This window comes from Dendropsophus ebraccatus, chromosome 6, assembly GCF_027789765.1.
Source record: "Dendropsophus ebraccatus isolate aDenEbr1 chromosome 6, aDenEbr1.pat, whole genome shotgun sequence".
In the NCBI taxonomy this organism is placed as follows: domain Eukaryota; kingdom Metazoa; phylum Chordata; class Amphibia; order Anura; family Hylidae; genus Dendropsophus; species Dendropsophus ebraccatus.
In genome coordinates this window covers 14,251,874-14,272,907 of record NC_091459.1, presented here as the reverse complement: position 1 = coordinate 14,272,907, position 21,034 = coordinate 14,251,874, and the positions used below count along the sequence as shown (strand labels likewise).

At 43.4% G+C, this 21,034-nt stretch overlaps 1 protein-coding gene across 2 annotated transcripts in view; it reads left to right on the top strand.

Annotated features, from left to right (window-relative positions):
* The window catches only part of ARHGEF10 (Rho guanine nucleotide exchange factor 10), a 109,465-nt gene that overhangs the window by 25,280 nt on the left and 63,151 nt on the right, over positions 1–21,034 (top strand). For both annotated transcript variants that reach the window (XM_069974529.1, XM_069974528.1), the window contains exons 2-8: positions 4,945–5,035; positions 8,504–8,650; positions 10,035–10,322; positions 13,391–13,451; positions 14,234–14,313; positions 17,096–17,152; positions 19,611–19,780. In XM_069974529.1, the coding sequence (XP_069830630.1) occupies positions 4,981–5,035; positions 8,504–8,650; positions 10,035–10,322; positions 13,391–13,451; positions 14,234–14,313; positions 17,096–17,152; positions 19,611–19,780 (858 nt within the window). In that variant the 5' untranslated portion in view covers positions 4,945–4,980. The remainder of the gene's footprint in view (positions 1–4,944; positions 5,036–8,503; positions 8,651–10,034; positions 10,323–13,390; positions 13,452–14,233; positions 14,314–17,095; positions 17,153–19,610; positions 19,781–21,034) is intronic.

Sequence of the window (21,034 nt, the reverse complement as noted above, 5' to 3'; positions counted from 1 at the left end):
ATAATCCCTTGCGGCCAGAGACAAGTCTTCTTAGCAAGAATTTATATTTGCCAATGCTGTTTAAATGGGTAGTTCAACAAAAAAAAATAAAAAATAAAATCAACCAGAGATTAGAAATGTACTTTTATAAAAAAAAATCTCAGTCTTCCAGTACTTATCAGCTGCTGTATGTCCTGCAAGAAGTGGTGTATTCTTTCCAGTCTGACACAGTGCTCTCTGCTGACACCTCTGTCCATGTCAGGAACTGTCCAGAGCAGCAGCAAATCCTCATAGAAAACCTCTCCTGCTCTCCAGACTGGAAGGCATACACTACTTCCTGCAGGACATACAGCAGCTGATAATTACTGGAAGACTTTTAATATAAGTAAATTACAAATCTCAGGTAATTTCTGTCACCAGATGATTTAAAAGATTTTATTTTATTTTTTTGCTGAACTACCCCTTTAAACAAGGTGAAGGGATTGGCTCAGGTGGCTTCGCAGCGGATCTGCTTATTGGAACCAGCCCAGGATGTAGCAGTATTAGGGATCTCAGACCTTTAGGTGGATGCATATTTGTAGTCATGTAAAGGCCTCCGGGTGCACAATGGCCGCCTTACCATCTTGTATCTTAGTATTGTAATAGGTGAGAACAGCTGGCCATAGACATTAGAATATTGTCATCTAAACCTTCAGCAAGAACAGCCAGCCATGTAATGAGTATAGTGGTCTCCTAACAGATGATGTAGAGGCAGGGAAGTATTAGGGGTTGGAATCCCACATGCGTAATTCCATTGTCCTCAGGGAAAATAAGCCGCAGCCACAAGTGTCTGGCAGCAAACGTTGCATACATGATCAATGACACAGGGTGAGGGACAAATGATACTTGTGAGAAAGTTTGGAAAACATTCCTGTCTTAAAGGGGCACTCCAGAGAGAAACTTTTCAGAAAGTTGTATAGATTTGTCATTTACTTCTATTTAAAAAGCTCAGGTTTTCCCATACTTATCAGCTGCTGTATGTCCTGCAGGAAGTGCTGTAATCTTTCCTGTCTGACACAGTGCTCTCTGCTGACACCTCTGTCCATGTCAGGAACTGTCCAGAGCAGGTCTGTTCTTTTCAATCTTTATTTAATAACGTTTTTTTTAGTCTGAAGAGGAGGAGAAGTTTTCTATGGGGATTTACTGCTTCTCTGGACAGTACCTGACATGGACAGAGGTTGCAGTAGAGAGCACTGTGTCAGACTGAAAGGAATACACCACTTTCTGCAGGACATACAGCAGCTGATAAGTATGGGAAGGCTTGAGATTTTTAAATAAAAGTAAATTACAAATCTATATAACTTTCTGAAACCGGTTGATCTGAAAGAAAAAGATTTTTGCTGGTAAACCTTTTAAAGGATCACTTGTGGAATTGACATACCAAGACAAAAAGGAAGCATAGGAAATGTTTTATTTACTCATATATGCTAACGTGTGTAGTCTGCAAAATGGATAGTGATAGTTGACATTTTCTGTCCCAAGTTACAGTAAAAAAAAACAAAAAAACTGGAGCTCAGTCCACTGATTAAAGTGTCCCTGTCATTATAACCTTCAAGATCTAAATCAGCAGGGAATGTGATATAAAGAACGTTTGTAATTTACATTTAATATTACTTTTTTTTTTTTTATTAAGCATTAAAGCGACTCTGTACCCACAATCTGACCCCCCAAACCACTTGTTCATTCGGATAGCTGCTTTTTATCCAAGATCTGTCCTGCGGTCCGTTCAGCAGGTGATGCAGTTATTGTCCTAAAAAACTACTTTTAAACTTGCAGCCCCGTGCCAAACGGCCGTGGCCTAGAGTGTCTGTGCATGAGGCTGGCACAACCTCTCTGTCCCTCCTCCTCACCCCCCTTGTCATTAGGAATGCTCCATGCAGATTGCCTACTATTCGTCAGCTGTTTCCTTCCGGCACATGGGCTGGATTGCTAAGACACCTGTGCAAATGTTCAGCATGGAGAAAATGTTTCAGTGGCATTCCTAATGATGAAGAGGGTGGGGAGGAGGGACCGATGGTTGATGCAAGGTTAGGGCGCAGATACTCTAGGCCACGGCCAATTTGACACAGGGCTGCAAGTTTAAGGCTATGTTCACATTACGTATCAGACCGGCCCCGGGTGATCTTTCCGGCCGCGGAGCTCTGATGCGAACGCATCAGCGCGTGCCCGCATCAGAGCTTCCCATAGCCCACAGTGAAGCAAGCGGCCGGAGCCGCTCACTTCTCTGTGTGAACTGACAGGTCTATTCACTGAATTCTGGCCGCAGAAAACTGACGTCAGTTTTTTCCGGCGCCGTGGGATCCCGGCCGGAGCGTATACGGTGTGTGTACGCTCCGGCCGGGATGCCATTGAAAATAAGGCTATGTTACAAACCGCAAAACTACAGCCGTAGTTCGGCGTCGAGAACTACGGCCGTAGTTTTACGTAGTGTGGACATAGCCTAAAAGTTGTTTTTTAGGACAATAACTGCATCTACTGCCGAACGGACCCCAGGACAGATCTTGGATTAAAAGCAGCTATCCGAAGGTACAAGTGGTTTGGAGGGGACAGATTGTGGGTACGGAGTCTCTTTAAAACAAAGCTATACTTACTTGTATCCAGGTCAATCCTGCACCACTACTTACCGTAAAAAGTGGACATTCCCTTCATTATGACTGGAATCCCCGCTCCCTGTTCCCTGCAACAGAGAGAGCCGAAGGGCTATTTAAACTTGCCCCCCTGTTCCTACTTCTTTCAGCTGCGGAGGACACCCAGTAAAGAAGCGGAGATTCCCCTCATTATGATAAAAATTCCTGCTTCATTACAGGGTGTCCTCCGCAGCTGAGAGAAGCAGGAGCAGGGTGGCAAGTTTAAACAGCCGCCGACTCTTTCCTCTCTCTGGGGAACACCCTATAACGAAGGGGGATTCCCATTATATTGAGGGCTCTCCTATCTCCTGCTGCTCCCGCCACCAGTGACCTCTGCCCCCCCCCCCCTTTGTGGGTCCGGAGCACCTCCCGCACCCTTGTCTCTGCAGACTCTCTATCACCCCGCAGAGGTTGTGTGTTGCGTAAGATGCATCTGATGATGGGATTATGCGATTGTTGTGTAGAGTTGTTTATTCTTTATATGTAGTTTTCGCTCTTCAGTAGTCCACGATACATAACCTCTAAGCGTCACCAGATCTATTTTATTGTAAGAATCTGGTGCTATGGAATAAGTCCTAGTTGTTGCTATATAAGATGCAGCCTGTGTCTTCTGCGGGGAGCGCCATCTGTTCAGCACATTCCCGGCCTTTTCCACTATTCTTTTCTTCTCTGTGGGGATATGCTGGTGTGTAATTTTGGGAAACATCTGTTTTTCTAAGCTTGTTCCCTAGTAATGGAACTGTAAGGACAGAATTGCTTAAAGGTTTATAAAACGTGCTGAAACTTGTGTCCGATGCAATAAAAATAACCTGCGTGTAAGATTTCCTTGTTGGCGTCTCAGATAGTCGTTTTAGCATTTTTGACTGATTTGTGGGCATCTTATAAAGCAGTGACAGGACGCACAGTCAGACGGGTATAGTCTGTCTTTAAAGGAGAAGTCCGGGAAAAACGTTTTTTTTTTTTTTTGTTTTTTTTTTAAGTGGCGGGAGAGGCTGAAAAAAGTAACGTGTTCTCACCTCCCCCGCTCCAGGGGTGCCGCCTCTGCCAGTGACTGGCTGAGAGAACCTGACACATCACGACCCGGGGCCCAACCCAGACCAGGAAGTGACCGGCGGGACCAGAGCGGCGGTAAGCGGCATCAGCGATGGAGCCGGGGAAGGGAGAGCATATTATTTCTTTCAGCCTCCCCGCCACTAATATAAAAGATCGCCCTGTCTGGACTTCTCCTTTAAGGGTACATGCACACTATGGAATTGCGACGGAAAACCCGTCACGGATTCTGCAGCTCGCGGAGTCTGGCGGCCACGCGCATTTCTGCCCGTGTTATAGACTCCATTCTATGCACGGGCAGATTCCGCCTTCCGTCTAAAGAATCAACCTATTGGACGGACGACGGAATACGCCCGTGCATAGAATGGAGTCTATGACACGCGCGGCCGCCAGAGTCCGTGAGCGAGTGCGAGCTGCAGAATCCGTGACTGATTTTCCATCGCAATTCCATAGTGTGCACGTACCCTAAAGGGGTACTTCAGCAAAAAAATAAAAATAATAAAATTCTTTCAAATCAAATGGTTTTCAAAAGTTATATTGATTTGTAAATGACTTCTATTTATAAATCTCAAGTTGTCCAGTACTTATCATCTGCCGTATGTCCTGCAGGAAGTGGTGTTTTCTTTTCAGTCTGACACAGTGCTCTCTGCCTCCATCTTCTGTCCAGAGCAGCAGCAAATGCCCATTGAAAACCTTTCCTCCTGTGGACAGTTCCTGACATGGACAGAGGTGGCAGGAGAGAGCACTGTGTCAGACTGGAAAGAATACACCACTTCCTGCAGGACATACAGCAGATGATAAGTATAGGAAGACTTGAGATTTTTAAATAGAAGTAAATTACAAACCTATCTAACTTTCTAAAACTAGTTGATTTGAAAGAAAGATTTTCTCGCAAGTACCCCTATACACCTTTGCTCACAAACCCAGTTGTTAAAACTAATTTTGAGGCTTTTCTCACCAATGTTCGGTGCCTGCTGTACCACTGCTTACTAGATCCACACCAATATCAACTACCTGGTCCCATGGTAATGCCAGCCTAGCCAGTCACTGACTGCAGTAGTGACCCACCCAACATGGTATTATAGTTGTGTTTCTAGAACTCAATAACTTAATTTTTAATTTTAATAGTAACTGCAGAGTTACTATTTTGATGGTTGACATGATTTTAATAGTGACATAATCTCTATTAGCACTGCAAAAGTTATCGTTACATAGGATTTCTAGTTAATAAAAAATATTTTTATTTTAGGATGGCATTTTATGCTGAAAAACTAAGACTGGGAGGATGGGAAGTCTGGAAAATACAGATCTAGAGGAGTTCCCTCCACCTCCACCTGAAGGTAAAACAAGATAGATTCAATAGAAATAAAGACAATGCAATACATAATGCTGATAAATTTGTTATACTTTACCATATGTTGATTAAAAAAATGCCCTGCAAGATTTTTTTTATTTCACTGTTTGTACATTGGCATGAGGGCTCCCCATATTGCCTGGGCTGTTCGTACAGCATTTAGTGACATGCTTTACAGCAAGACTCATGGGCATAGACGATAATACACAGACTCTGTTCCCTTGACATGAATGTGAAACATAACTGAGCGCGCTCTCTGACCTGTGAAGAGGTCATTTCACAGGGAGCTGCCATTGTCTCCTCTATCTACTGGTGTCACATGACGCTGCAATGCTGTACAGATCACTTTACAGCAGCCTCCTCTTATCACTACAGAAACAACAGGAAGTCTCAGCATAGCTTTAGCCCCAGTGGTGAGAATGAAAACTGCAAGATCTCAGGATTATTTTATAATATAGAGAGAAAATTGGAAAATTAGGAAAAATGTCACCAAAAATTCATAAAAAAATATGTTTAACTTAAAAACATTATTTATACGATCATTTTCTAATAATGTATGGAACACGTCACCAATTTTCTAAGTAAATATATTTCTAAGGCTGGCCTCACACTGTTGTAAAATCCTGGAAAAACGCCAATAAAACGCCAGTGGCCAGATGTTACCTGGAAGTCAATGGACGTTTATGATCGACCTTACAGACAAGGTGTTTTTTGGGGGGTGGCATCTTTCTCTCCTTTCTGGCATTTTGTGGCTTTTTGGTAGTTTTTCCAAAATGCAGCATGCTGAGGGGGAGGTTTTTTTTTTTTTTTGGCGTTTTTTCTCCTATAGACTTCAATGGAATTGTCCTGGTTGTCTCGTACTGTGTGTATGGCGTTTTTTATTTTTGTTTTTTTTTCTGGTGTTTTTGTCACCTTTTTGTTGTCCACCATCTTGGTCATATGATGGCAGAGGAAAAAAAGTTCAGCACACAAAAACACGCCTAAACCATAAAAAAGATCATTCACTCATAAAGTCAAAAACACTAGAAAAAAATGCCAAACAAAAGCAAATTAAAACGTATGGAAAAAACGCATTGGCATTTTTTTTTTTGGAGGCCTGAAAAACACCACACAAAATGGATGTGTGAAGGCACTGTTAACGTGCTATTGACATAAAATTCTCACCAGTCATTGGTAAGAACCCATCCAATCCACACGGACAAAGATGCCTGCGGTGATGTCACTCCAGATTCGTGCAGCGCCATTGACCGGCCGCCATAACCCAGTCAACAGAACTCCGCCTGATCACATGACTCTCTTCAGTTTTCAACCAGACTATAACATTTTTAAATTTCAGTATTATTTTAAAATATCTATATAAAATTTAAATAAAAATTTTCTTTAAATTGTGTTTTTAACACAAAAAGCTTTTTTTTTGCTGTCACATTCCATTTTCGGGTTATAGACTATAGACACTATATGTACACTGGGTGTGTGGATTTTTGTAGAATCCAGCTTTGGCACAGATCACTACACAGGACGGACAGGCGCTGCCTGGTGGCTCATTGTTCATAATGTGATTTATTTTTATTTTTTTCTGTGCAATGGCAGAAGGGAAATAGCGATATGAGGGGGCAGCCTGCTGGAAAGAGCTGAAGACAGAATGTGAATTGTTCCCATCAAAGCTCCCTTGTCACTGGTGCTTGACACACTCCGAGGCCTTCATGAAAGGGAAAGATTATTTAAAATGTCCGGCCTCACAGCTCATCCACCCTAAATGGCCACAGCTCGCTTCCTACAATAGGGAATTGAGAAAACGGACATGCTTTCTTACCAGGCCACTCTTTAACCATGTGCTCCCACAGTGCACCTCTTTGTCTGTTCTATACAGACATATCATTATGGCATGCATATTATATAGAAGAATTATAATGAAAGGAATTACTTATTTTCCTAAGTGTTATATAGAATAGTGATAGAATAGACTATTGAAGGTGGTTGTTCATCAGTTTTCTATTCCCAAGAAACACCTACTCCCGTTCCTGCCTTAGAACCACTCGAAGGAGGGGGGGAGGGGATTTATCAAGTTGTCTTATAGTAAAGGTCTCTTTGTTAACATAACAACCAATCAGAGCTTTGCTTTCAGTTCTCATGTTGCTCTGGGAAAATGAAAGCTGAGCTGTGATTGCTTCCTGTGGGTAACCAGGCGAATTTTACTCTAAGGGTCCTATTCCACGGTGCGATAATCGGCCCGATTCGGCCAATTATCACTCCGTGGAATAGAGATAACGATCAGCCGATGATCGGGTCATCGGCTGATCGTTTATTTAGGTTCAAACCTAAAATCATCGGGCACCGACCGCGCATCGCTGTGCAACGGGCGACTGACAATTTCACAAGCACCATGCTTTACCTAAGCATGTTGCAGGTCTTCTCCTGCGCTCCTTCTTCCTCCCAATCCCGCACACAGCAGCAGCTTTGGTGCGGCCTGTCTTAGCTGACAGACCGCTCAGCCAATCAGTGTCCAGGATCGCCGCTTCCTTCATAAATGTCCGATTAGACACCAGGGGAGTTAGGGCTTTATTACATGGAGTGACAGTGATCATCGGCTGATCGTGTCTTTGAGGTCCGACGCCAGAATCATGCGTAATGATGCCAATGATCATTACATGTAATAGCAATGTGCGGCCAACGGCTAACGATTGAATAAACTGTTATACATTTCCTCTCTACGCTCCCGGTCTTCTCCTGCCCCCTGCTCGCTTCCCGGTGCCACACTTGTAGCTTCAAAGCGGTCTCTGAGCTAACAGGTTCCCAATTCCTGTCTCGGACAGAGGTGGCAGCAGAGAGCACTGTGTCAGACTGGAAAGAATACACTACTTCCTGCAGGACATACTTCAGCTGATAAGACTTGAGATTTTTAAATAGAAGTAAAGTACAAATTGAAATAACTTTCTAAAACCAGTTGATTTGAAAGAAAAACATTTTTGCCGGAGTACCCCTTCAAGACATCTTGATGACCCCTTGGTGTTTGACTCCCTACAGCCACCCTTGACCAAAGCTTATATTTTCCTGAAATACCCCTTTAAAGTTATCATCCGGCCACAGGATAAATGATAACTAGCTGATCATTTCGGGTCTAATTTACAAGAACGCCACCTTAGCCACCACTGTATGTGGGATTGTCAAAGATGTCCGACCACTGTACTGAGCTGTCCCCATCAACCCTATAGGCTTTGGATATAGCAGCAACAAATCCTCGACCACCGCCCCATCCAAACTTCCCCTAACTGTGGTCATACAGTGAGACAGTATGTATTGTAATCTCTTTTCTGGAAAGCCCCTTTAATAATAATAATATGATGATGATCTGAGCTTCTTTGAGTAGAATATATGCATAAGAAGAAAGAATTCCAGCCTCTTTTTCTCTGTTGTTTTTCTATTAGGTAAAAGTCCTGTTTTGTTTGTGTTTTAGTCTATGACGATGCAGACAACGAGGAGGACGAGGATGAAGGAGAGAAGTTTGATTTTGATAGTGGCGATGACGCTCCCGAAGCTGATAGGCAGCCACCTCAGGCAGCCGAGGAAGATTTTGTGGACATTGCACTCCCTGATCCTCCAGGTATGCTTGTGTTTTTTTTTTTTTGTTTTTTTTTATTATTTGTTATATTTTATTTTTTTCTTAAGCTTTTATTTAAAGGCACTTTTATATTACAGAACTGCTTTGAGTGATACCCTTACTGTAGTAGCCATTATTCACACCTTCTACTAGATTGTATGCTTTAGAGCACCTTCCCTACCGTCACATTAGGGGTGGTGCGAATTAGGGTGCTGGACCGAAGCGGGGAGAGGGGAACTCAACGGCCAATGATTGGCCACTAATGGGTCTCTCTGCCAATCATACTATAATAGGGCCTTTGTTTTTGATGCTATAGCAACTTTATACATTGTGCACATATTTGGCATTACTATGTACAGGAGAACAAATCAACTATTAAACCTTTTGCACAAAGTCTGGTCACAGTAGGCCCAAACACCCTGGTCAGTAAACTTGATGAGTGCCTAAAACTTTTTAAAATGTTGTGGCAAAGTGACAACGTCAAATGTATTGAACAGTTGGGAGGTCTGGGTGCTTAGAGTCTCACTAATGCCTAAAACAAATGGGCAACTGTAGGAGTCTCACTACCTGGACCAATACCAATCAAAACTTCTGACATGAGTTGTTGTTTTTTTTTTTTTTTAAAGTACCCTTTAACTTTTTTCAGCCTAGAATAACTTAAAGGAAGTGGCTACTTTTATAGTACAATAGTTCAGTGTACAGTATTAGTAAGTGTATTCACTGTATATATTGGCAGCAGCTCCCTGTGTACCTCATAGAGCTAAAATCAGACGCCCCCCTCCTGGCTGTGCCGCTTTTTTCTGTGGTGAGTCTGTCCATAAGATGGTCGACATGGAGGAGCATGTGACCATGCCCCCAACCCCAGTGTCCATCATAGAAATATACAGGCTCAGTGGTGGACACTGGGGGGCGGGGCATGATCACATGGTCTTCCATGTCGGCCATCTTATGGGCAGACTCACCACAGAGCAGGACAGCACAGCCTGGAGGAGGGGAGTCTGATATTAGCTCTATGAGGTACAGAGGGAGCTACTGTCAGTATATACAGTGAGTACACTTACTAATACTGTACACTGAGCAATTTTATTATAAAGTGGCCAACCCCTTAAAGGAAATGAACAAGACTCTAACCTGCTATTATATTCTCATGGTGCAAAGGATGCTGTGACAAAATGTTTTCTTACCTTCATCCTCATCTTCAACCTTTATCTATTTTAGTGGGGAAGGGACTACATCCCTCGGATACACCCACCCCTCTTTATGAGTATTTCTCCTGCACTCTCCATTTTTTAATGGGTTGTTTTTTTTTGTTTTTTTTTGCAAAAATGTTTTGAAAATAAGTTAGGATGAACCCAGCCTAATCAAACCTTGTATTTTCATAAATTAGATCTACTGTTAGAAGATGACTGTGCAGCCGTTCTACCAGCACAGGATGATGTGAACCCTCCACCAAGAAAAGTGAACCCTTATTCAGTGATTGATATTACACCGTTTCAAGAAGGAGAGTCTACACTGCAGGAGTCTCAGCCCCTGGGAGACCTTACTAGTCCCCATGTGCCAAGTGGGTACTCTGTTCCTGTGCCGTGTGGATATGCCGTCCCTTCCAACTTGCCCTTGCTTTTACCAGCGTACTCCACACCAGTTATAATCCGCAACATTTCTGTTGATGAACAAGGTAATATAAAACAAAATACTATGGATATTTTGAGTGATTCTTTAAAAATGACTCTGTACCTACTGTCCCCCCCCCCCAAATACTTATACCTGTTTTTAGCTTATGTGAAGTCCATACTTCTGTTATGTTTGTCCACGCTGGTTGAGCTATCGTTCGGCTGAAAAACAGACTTTAGTTGAGGAGATGGTGAGGGAGATGTCCGCCCTCACAGGACATGTTGTTATTGCTCCTGCGCCGTTGCCGTGACGTTGCGGGTCACGCTGTGCGCCATCCACACCCTGTGTTAGCGATGCGCTTGTGCCTGCCCCGCCTACCATGTTTGTCTGAGCCGACTCCCATCGTCCCTGCACCACCTCCCATGTCTGTCTGCGGCCACCACACCCCCCGCTTACGCTGATTCCGTCCACGTCCTGAGTCCTCTTCTCTTCGCCGTAGCGAACGTATCCCGCGCAGGCGCAGTGACACGACCGGTCTTCTCCGGCCAGTCTAAAGCGTCACTGCGCCTGCGCGGAATACGTTCGCTATGACGTAGAATGGCCGAAGACGAGAAGAGGACTCAGGACGCGGAGTGAAAGAGCGTAAGCGCGCGGGGGGGGGGGGGGGGGGCGGCGGCGTGGTGGCCGCAGACAGACATGGGAGGCGGCTCAGACAGACATGGGAGGCGGGCAGGCACAAGCGCATCGCTTACACAGGGCTTGGACGATGCACAGAGTGACCCGCAACGGCGCAGGAGCAATAACAACGAGTCCTGTGAGGGCGGACAGACAGAGGGTGGAACGAGAGGAGGGAGAGACGCAGACCTAGACCACACAGGCGGCGCTTAACCTGGGCACGAACGCTCTGATCCCGGCCTCTTAGGCACACCATCTCCTCAACTAAAGTTTGTTTTTCAGCCGAGCAAAAGCTCAACCAGCGTGGACAAACATAACAGAAGAATGGACTTCACATAAGCTACAAGCAGGTATAAGTAGTTGGGGGGGGGGGGGCAGTGGGCACAGAGTCGCTTTAAGTGTCTCTGTCATTACAAAAAACTTACATAAAAATTTGAAAATTGCAAACTGTTTTTCTATAAATGAGGTTCTTAGAAAACCATTTGATCAAATAGAATGTAGCGGGAAGTGATGTGCATGGTAAGTACCCCCTCTTTCCCTCCTCTAGCTGGGAGCTCATGGAGTGGGCTTTTAGATCTATGCACACTAGGTGCATGCTGTGCCTGTGGGGTGGTGTTGCTCTGGCCCTGGGGGCTTGGTTCTGCGACAGTGCGGTCGGTGGACTCCTGGGCTGTCCGTCCCCCCCCCCCCCCCCCCCTGTGGGCACTGGCTTTGCGGCGGTGGTGCTTCCCAGCGAACGCTGCACCATGGCTAGAGTAGGGAGACCTGTATCAGAGACCTGCATGTGGTACATGAGGCAATATGGTTTGATCAAATTATATACTAACTTCTGATGTTGGTTTTTAATGTAGCTGAACAAGCTTTAGTATCAACCATGGGAGCGATGTCAATGTGCAGCCATTTCTGTGTTCTCCAGGCTTGTGCATCAAATAGAATGTACCAACTTGCCACGTTAAGGTGAACTCCAGCGGCTTGGACCCTATACTCTGCTAATGGCCTCTCTCGGACTATAAAGCCCCTATTACACAGGGAAAGGGAGAGGAGCAAACGAGCGCATCAGCTCCCCGCTCGCTGCCGGCGCTATTACATGCGTCAGCAGCGAGTGGTAAGAGTGGGGGGTGGGGGGGCAGCCCTGGTGATCACTAGATCGTCCGGGCAGCCTATAGGACATAGCGGCAGTCTGCTGCCGCCGCTCGTATTCCACTCGGCTGTTCAGTGCTATCATAGTCGTTTGTCTTTCAACATGTTGAAAGACAACAACAGACAACGATCAGTCGACATCGCTCATGTCGGCTGATCAATGTCTTCTATTACATGAGACGATTATCATCCATACCGAATTCGGCCAATAATCGTTTCATGTAATAGGGCCTTAAGTCTACAAAACTGGGCATATAGGATCTACTAATCTCTGTGTAAAACACTTACAGAAGATACGGGGAGTGCACGGCCTCATGGCCTCATCAGCACCTCACTCACACTTCCACTTCTGCATAGTGTGAACAAGTATGCATGGGGTGCTGGCTATTTGTTAGCTTTTTGTGTCATAAAGACGTGTCAAAAATTTTGATTGGTCTGTGTCTGAGTGTTTACACCTGCGTTGATCGGGAGAATGAGCCGGGAGAAGACCAAGCTGCAGCACATCCACTCTTCGCCCTGTGTTAGAAAAATGGAGCACTATAAAGCCTGACTTTTTTTTTTTTTTGTCTCCTAAGAGCAGGGAGAGGATGTGCTGCAGTGCGGTCTTCTCCCCGCTCGTTCTCCCAATCGGTACGGGTGTGAGCACTCTGACCTGGACTGATCAAAACTTTTGACATGTCTCTAGCCGATTGCTCACTTTAAACCTGCTGTCTCCTTCACGTCTGTCCATGTAATAAGAGATGTGCAAACCGACGACTGATTTAAAGAAAGGCCCGCATGAACTGCCTTACTGATGTCCGTGCAGCCCTGGTGGCACAATGATCGAGCCATGTAAAAGGCTCTGGAAGCGAGTGCTTATCAAGCTGATCGGCGGCTTATCGTTAACTCTGCAGGTTGAGCCGTGTTAATATGGCCGCAAGCTGTGGAGCGTACAAATGACAGCCCTCTAGCACCCACAACCAGCTGTTCCCTTGTTTTTTTACGGCCAGGCACCCAAGTCCAGGTGCTCGCTCTTCCTGATTATATAGGTCCAGGCATTGGTGTTATGTGTATACGGTCTGTCATTTTCTTTGGTCTCCTTTGCACTGTTTTAGAGCCAGGTTTCTCACCCAAGGCAGCATGACCTGACTCTTTGGTATAGTCTTATTAGGTTTATGTGGTCATGTCAATCTCTGCATGGCCAACCTACAGGCCTGGTTGGTACAAACAGTAGTAGATGCAGTCTTTGTCTCCAGTGAGTAACTATTACTGAAGTTGTGTAAAACACTTGGACGAGCAAAAAGTGTAAATAAGGGTTGTTCTTATCCCCAATTGCAGGAGTTCAAGAAGAGGTATCCAATCCCCACTTGCAGCTTGTGTCTGACCACAATCATATCAGGTGTGTAATATAACCTATATATTTATGCACTTTTGTACACTATGCAGTTATATATTTTACATATGAGGGTGGCACTGTGCAAATTATTGTCCCCATACAGTAATGATGCCCCCTTGTGCCTCCAAACAGTAATAATGCCATCTTGTGTCTCTATCAAGTAATAATGCCCCCTTGTGCCTCCATATAGTAATTACCCCCCTATATATAATATACACACCTTTTCCGTTTATGTGTTAATACGCTAGTGATGTATCTTGTGTGCAGTTTATAGAATATTAGAACTTTTAAAGATACAGTGGCTGGCACTAGTATAAAGTTCGTGGAAAAAAGGGAAATGTGCAGAAAATGGAGCGTGGAAAAAAAATATATATATACGAAAATATATATATAAATGTGGTGCTCACCCCTTGTTCAGACTATAGATATAACGTGATGCAAGTAGAAAAAAGAGAAAATTCTCCTTTATTTATTTCAATTCATTAAAAACTCCCGTGCAGCAGGGACGTGATTCGTGCTTTTACAGACGCGTCTGTAGAAGCACGAATCACGTGTGAAACAGCTGTCACGCCCCCTGCAACCAAGATGGTGCTGGCGTCCTCTGTCCCTGCTGCACGGAGTTTTTAATGAATTGAAATAAATAAAGAAGAATTTTATGGTGAGTGCCCCCCGATCATCTCTTTTTTTCTACTTGCATCACGTTATAGAATATTAGGCATTTGCTGTATGTTGAGTTTGTTATATTTGTCATCAGACAGTAGTATAATATCGTTTCCTCGTTACAGTGACGAATTCCAAGCCTTGAAAGAAGAGGACGCGCTGGCAAAGTGGGTGTCCGATCCAGCGAATACAGAATGGATGGAGAGTAAGTACCATGCCTTTCTATTATCTCATTGCTTTCTGCAGCTGTTTGTTTTACTTTCTTCCTAAAATGTCTTATTTTTCCTTCTTATAGTTTTGCCTTATTCTTTCCTGTTGCTTCTATTTAATTTCTTTGACAATAATACGAGACAGCGGACAATAGTACAGTTATAACAGAGGACCTTTCACCTCTGCAAATCCCCTTTTCAGTTCTCAGTAAATTTTGAGGAGAAGTAGCAGAGGAACGCCCCAGGACTCCTTTATTAAAGGAGAAGTCCGGCCGTAGCCAACTGCTTACAGCCAGCAGCCGAATGGGAGAAAACAACAATCAGAGGTTGCTTGCCTCTCCCTGTGCCCACGATCAAGAAACTCCAGCCAGAGGGAGAATTATAGACGACTGACGTATTTCAGGTTGTCTAGGATAAAACCACTGATAGCCTATCCTGTCGATAGTTGATAGGCGGGTGCTGACACCCACCTTCCCTGTTGACTGGCTGTTTGGCGCCCGCACTACAGTAAAAACAGTCAGAAGCAATTAGCTCCATTCCCTGTGTAGTGGCGACACCACCTTACTGCAGCCTCAGCTCCTATTCACTTTAGAAGGAACTGAGGCTGCAGTACACAAGCACCACTGCCACACAGAGTATGGAGCCAATTGTTTCATGCTCCATTTTCACTGTACTGTGGGCACCAAACAGCTGATCGGCAGGGGAGGTAGGTGTCGGCACCCGACTATACACTATCGACAGGATAGAAACATAGAAGGTTGTCGGCAGATGAAGCCCCCTGCTCCATATAGTCTGTCCTTTTTACTATTTCCCTTCTTATTATCTTAGGATAAATATGTGTATATACCACGCAAGTTTACATTCAGTTATTGTAGATTTACCAACCACGTCTGCTGGAAGTTTGTTCCAAGCATCTACTACTCTTTCAGTAAAGTAATTTATTCTCAGATCTTTCCCCCAACTAAGCTTTTTACCACAAAATTAAAGCACTGGATAATTCTCCATGTTCCAAAATTTTCTGGCTTGAGACGCTGCACTTGTGGCTATTCCACACACTTAAAGAGGTATTCTGCTCTAACTTTTGATATGTTGCTGCCTATGGTGAGACTAACAATTCCTTCCATACTTGTTATTATCTATTTAGTCTCCTCCCCCCAGTCCTCAGCTGCTGCTTTCTGCTGAACACAAAAATCTAAGTGTGCGCTTTTCCTTCTGTCTCCCCCTCCTCCCTCTTCCCTTCTGAGACAGCTGATGTAAAAAAGTCCCTATCTGCAACTTTGTAGCAACCTTGTAGTGCTGCAAGGATTTATCACAATGAGTTTATCAGCAACTCCCAGCATTACAAAGAAGCTACAAATTTGCAGATACAGCCAGCCAGAGACTTGTTTACATCAGCCATCTCAGAATGGGGATGGGGGGGGGAGAGAAAAACTCACACACAGATTTTTGTGTCTTAAGCAGAAAGCAGCAGCTGAGAACCGGGGGAAGGAGACTGAATAGATGATAATTATGGAATTAATTGTTAGTCTCTCCATGGGCAGGGCCGGCGTCAGCACCCGGCTAACTAGGGCAAATGCCGGGGCCCACAGCTCCTCTAGGGGCCCACTCCCGTTTGTTACTACATTTTTTTGTTAGTAAAAAAGAAAAAAAAGTGTAGTAACAAAGGGGACTGGGCCCCTAGAGGCCGCATGTGACAGTTAAGGGCCACGCCGATACATACTGGGGCCCCCGGGCACCTGTCTTCCTTCACAAATCTTCCCTACAGCCTTTCTAGTTTCTAGTTGTTTTGTGTATAGAGGTCCTGCTGTAATATATATATATCTATTACAGCAGGATATATATATGTTACAGCAGGACCTCTATACACAAAACAACTAGATATCTGTATCTATCTATGTATCTATCTATCTATCTATCTATCTATCTCCTATCTATCTATCTCTTATCTCTCTATCTCCTATCTATCTCTCTATCTCCTATCTATCTATCTATCTATCTATCTATCTATCTACCTATCTATCTCCTATCTATCTATCTCCTATCTATCTATCTATCTATCTATCTATCTATCTATCTTCTATCTCTCTCTGTCTCTATCATATAAACATGGTGAGACCCCTAGTTCTCCTATATACAGGTCCTGCAGTGATGTTCAGTGTGTATGTGTATATATATATATATATATATATATATATATATATATACACTGTATATCACTGCAGGACCTGTATATAGGAGAACTAGGGGTCTCACCATGTTTATATATATATATATATATATATATATATATATATATATATATATATATATATAATCATGGTGGTGCTGCTAGTTCTCCTGTATACAGCTCCTGCTCTGTGTGTGTGCGCTTGTATATATACACACACACACACACACACACACAGCAGGAGAGATCAGGAGATACAGGAGGAGAAAGATATGCAGCAGCCGCATGTTTCTTTTGCTGCAAATCTTTCCTCACCTGTCTCTCCATGATTTGCTCCTCAAAGGGGCCCGCCGAGGCTCTGTCGCCCGAGGGCCCACAAAAAGCTGGAGCCGGCCCTGTCCATGGGCAACAACATATCAAAAGTTATGTTTAAGTGGAATACCCCTTTACGGAGTTAATGTCTGAATCCTTAATTAGCTTTTTTGTGTGTATTATTGCTACAATTGTTAAACATTTTATGTGACAGTTATTATTGCTTAATACCTCATTATTGGTTCAGTATGTACCTCATTGTCTAATTATTTATGTGTTTTGCTTTATGTTTCCTTTAGACCCTGATGAAGTTATTTATGATGATGTTCCTAGAGAGAACTCTGACTCAGCTACAGGTATTGTGTATGATGCTGCAGTCTGTAACCTTTTAGGCTGTTTTGCCCTGGTCGTGGTTGGGATGGATGGCTGAAGGGCGCAGGTGCTGGAGCACCAGATCTATTAAAGTGGAAGTCCGGGCAAAATAATTTTAAGATATGTTATTGCCCAACAAAAGTTATGAAAATTACTAATAGACACTTATTATGGGGAAAACACCTATAATGCATTTTGCCTGCACTTACTACAGCATGGCGTGTTCAGGTCTGTGTAAAGTTTGTGATGTCACGTCACATAAACTGCCGATACCTGCTGCAGTGGTGGGACAGACTAAAACAGCAGGAGTCAGCAGTGTATGTGACGTGACATCACCGACTTTACACAGACCTGAACACGCCATGCAGTAGTTAGTGCAGGGGAAATGCAATATATGTGCATTTCCCATAATAAGTGTCTATTAGTAATTTTCAGAACTTTTGTTGGGCAATAACATATTTTAAAATTATTTTGCCCGGACTTCCCCTTTAATAACAGACCTAACCCATTCTGGTACAACCAGCATCCCACAGAGCTCACACTGAATCAGAGAGCAGCCTTATTGTTAAAGAGGTTGTCCTCCACCCCCCCACCCCCCCTTGTTTTAATGTTGTAAAAAATTTTACAACCTTGAATAAAAACATGTTTGAAAAAACAAAACAAAAAAAATGTGACAAAGGAGAAGTCCGGCGAAAATTTTTATTAAAGTATTGTATTGCCCCCCAAAGGTTATACAATTTCCCAATATACACTTATTATGGGAAATGCCTATAAAGGACTTTTTTCCCTGCACTTACTACTGCATCAAGGCTTCACTTCCTGGATAACATGGTGATGTCACTTCCTGGATAATATGGGGAGGTCACCTCCTGGATAACTTGGGGAGGTCACTTCCTGGATAACATGGTGATGTCAGAACCCGACTCCCAGAGCTGTGCAGGCTATGGCTGCTGGCGAGGATGATGGCAGGGGGATACTGGGCACTGGAGGGACACTGAGCACACTTATCCAGGAAGTGACATCACCATGTTATCCAGGAAGTGACATCACCATGTTATCCAGGAAGTGACATCACTGTTATCCAGGTAGTGACATCACCATGTTATCCAGGAAGTGACATCACCATGTTATCCAGGAAGTGACATCACCATGTTATCCAGGAAGTGACATCACCATGTTATCCAGGAAGTGACATCACCATATTATCCAGGAAGTGACATCACCATGTTATCCAGGAAGTGAAGCCTTGATGCAGTAGTAAGTGCAGGGAAAAAACACTTTATGTGCATTTCCCGTAATAAGTGTATATTGGGGATTTTTATAACTTTTGGGGGGCAGCACAATACTTTTATAAAAAATTTTGCTGGACTTTTCCTTTTAGAATTTAAAGGAGACACATGGTTTGGTAACTGCTTCTCCTGTACCTGCTGGGAAACCACATATGATTACTAGTGCTTGGCTGCATAGTGTGTCAGTGACCTAAGAATGGCCATACACCTTCAATAGTTGTCGGCTGAGTGTTCATTGTGTTTTGTATAGGGAAAAGGGAGGTAAAACACTGCAAAATGCCTCTGATGGCGGCTTATCTTTTCAAAAACAAAAGAGATTGTTCAGGGTATGGCTGTTTACTGAAACTAACCAGGAGAAGCACTTGGCTAAGTACATCCCTCGGTGTGGGAGACAGGTGTCATAGACCTAGAATCCTATAGTGAGTCAGGGAGAGAAGGGCTTAGCTAAGCACTTCTCCTGGAACATTCTAGCGAATGGTTGGGGTCGGAACACCCAGACCCTGACCAATGAAACAATCGTAATGTAATTTTGTTAAAGCGCTTGTTCACCAGTTTTTTTTTTTGTTTTTTTTTTTCTTCTTTCAAATTAACTGTTTTCAGAGAGTTATAAAGATTTGTAATTTACTTCTATTAAAAACTATCACGTCTCCCAGTACTTATCAACTGCTGTATGTCCTGCAGGAAGTGCTGTATTCTTTGCAGTCTGACACAGTGCTCTCTGCTGCCACCTCTGCTCATGGCAGTAACTGTCCAGAGCAGCAGCTAATCCCCATAGAAAAACTCTCCTGCTCTTCAGACTGGAAAGAATATGCCACTTCCTACAGGGCATACAGCATCTAATAAGTATGGGAAGACTTTATATTTTTTGATAAAAGGAAATTACAAATTTCTAGCTTTTTCTGGCAGAAGTTGATTTAAAAGAAAAAAAAATGTTGAACAAACCCTTTAAATGACAGTACTAAGTATAGTGTCTTTGTATCAGAAAGAGGGTCACACTAGGGACATATCCTCAGACATGTATATATGGGCTTGATTACAGTACAAGTTTTCTGATACGGCTATAGTCCCTTTATGTTAGCAGTCAAGTTTAATATTTTAGTCGACCATTTCCGTCTCCCTGAACCATCGTCTGATACCTCCATATTGTTTTCAGATCCTGATGAGATGATTTATGATGATGTGGAGAACGGAGAGGAGGCTGGGAACAGCTCTTTGGATTATGGATGGAGTTCTAGTGAATTTGAAAGCTATGAAGAGCAGAGTGACTCTGAGTCCAAGCACGGAGTCCCTAACTCTTTCCTCAGAGGAGGCAGCAAGAGACACGTAAGTGCGCCATTTTATTGCCCATCATTTAGTTGATTACCTTCTATGTTAAAGGGAACCTGTTTAAAAAAAGGGACCTGGGTGACCTCTTCCTATGACTGGTACAATCCTGATAAATGACATACCCAGGGTATTTACAAGGAATGGGGATGTCCATGGCTAATGACTGACACCAGCATTCCCGCTGGTGCCAGTCATTTAGCCATTTAAATACGGCAACCAATAGTGATCGCAGCATTTAAATGTCTAAATGAAAGGGGCCTCACTTGTCTGATGTTTGATCGGTACCCCCCCTTCAATGGGATTGCTGCCGAAGAGTCTCTGCTAATAGGCTCTGGCTAGCAAACAACCAATGTAACTGATCCATCTAATGCTATAACATTGCATGAAACAGTATTAGCAGTCTAATGATTGTTAGTGAAATTTCCCAAGGGAAAAATAAAGGGGTATTCAGGCAAAAATTTATTTCAAATCAACTGGTTTCAGAAAGTTATATAGATTTATAATTTACTTCTATTTAAAAATCTCAAGTCGTCACATACTTATCTGCTGCTGTATGCCCAGTAGAAAGGGGTGCTCTCTGCTGCCACCTCTGTCCATGTCAGGAACTGTCCAGAGCAGCAGCAAATCCCCATAGAAAACCTCTCCTGCTCTGGACAGTTTCTGTCTTGGACAGAGGTGGCAGCAGAGAGCACTGTGTCAGACTGGAAAGAATATACCACTTCTTGCAGGACATACAGCAGCTGATAAGTACGGGAAGACTTGAGAATTTTTAATAGAAGTAAATTACAAATCTATATAACTTTCTAACACAGTTGATTTGAAAGACAAATGTTTTTGCTGGCGTATACAAATAAAAAATGTTTATAAAAATATAACAAAAACTCTCCAGTAATAAAAGTACAAATTCCTCCCCCATCCCATATAAAAAAATGTAAACTTAAAAAAAAAAATTGTATATCTGTGCGTGAGAGTGTCTCATTTATCAGGGTCCCTTCACACGTACTGCATCAAAACGGATTTCACTCCGCAAGTTTCTCAGTGAAATCCACTGCAATAATGATTACCAGTGAAGCCTATGATACTTCATTATTACAGTAGATTTTTATTCCGCTGCGAGAATGGCGTCCATAGACTTACAGTATAATATGTACGATATCACGCTGCAGTGATGATAAGAAAACAATAAAGCAGCTATTCTTACCTCTCCCTGCTACCCCGATGCCCTCCAGCGCTGTTCCAGGAATTCCTTCC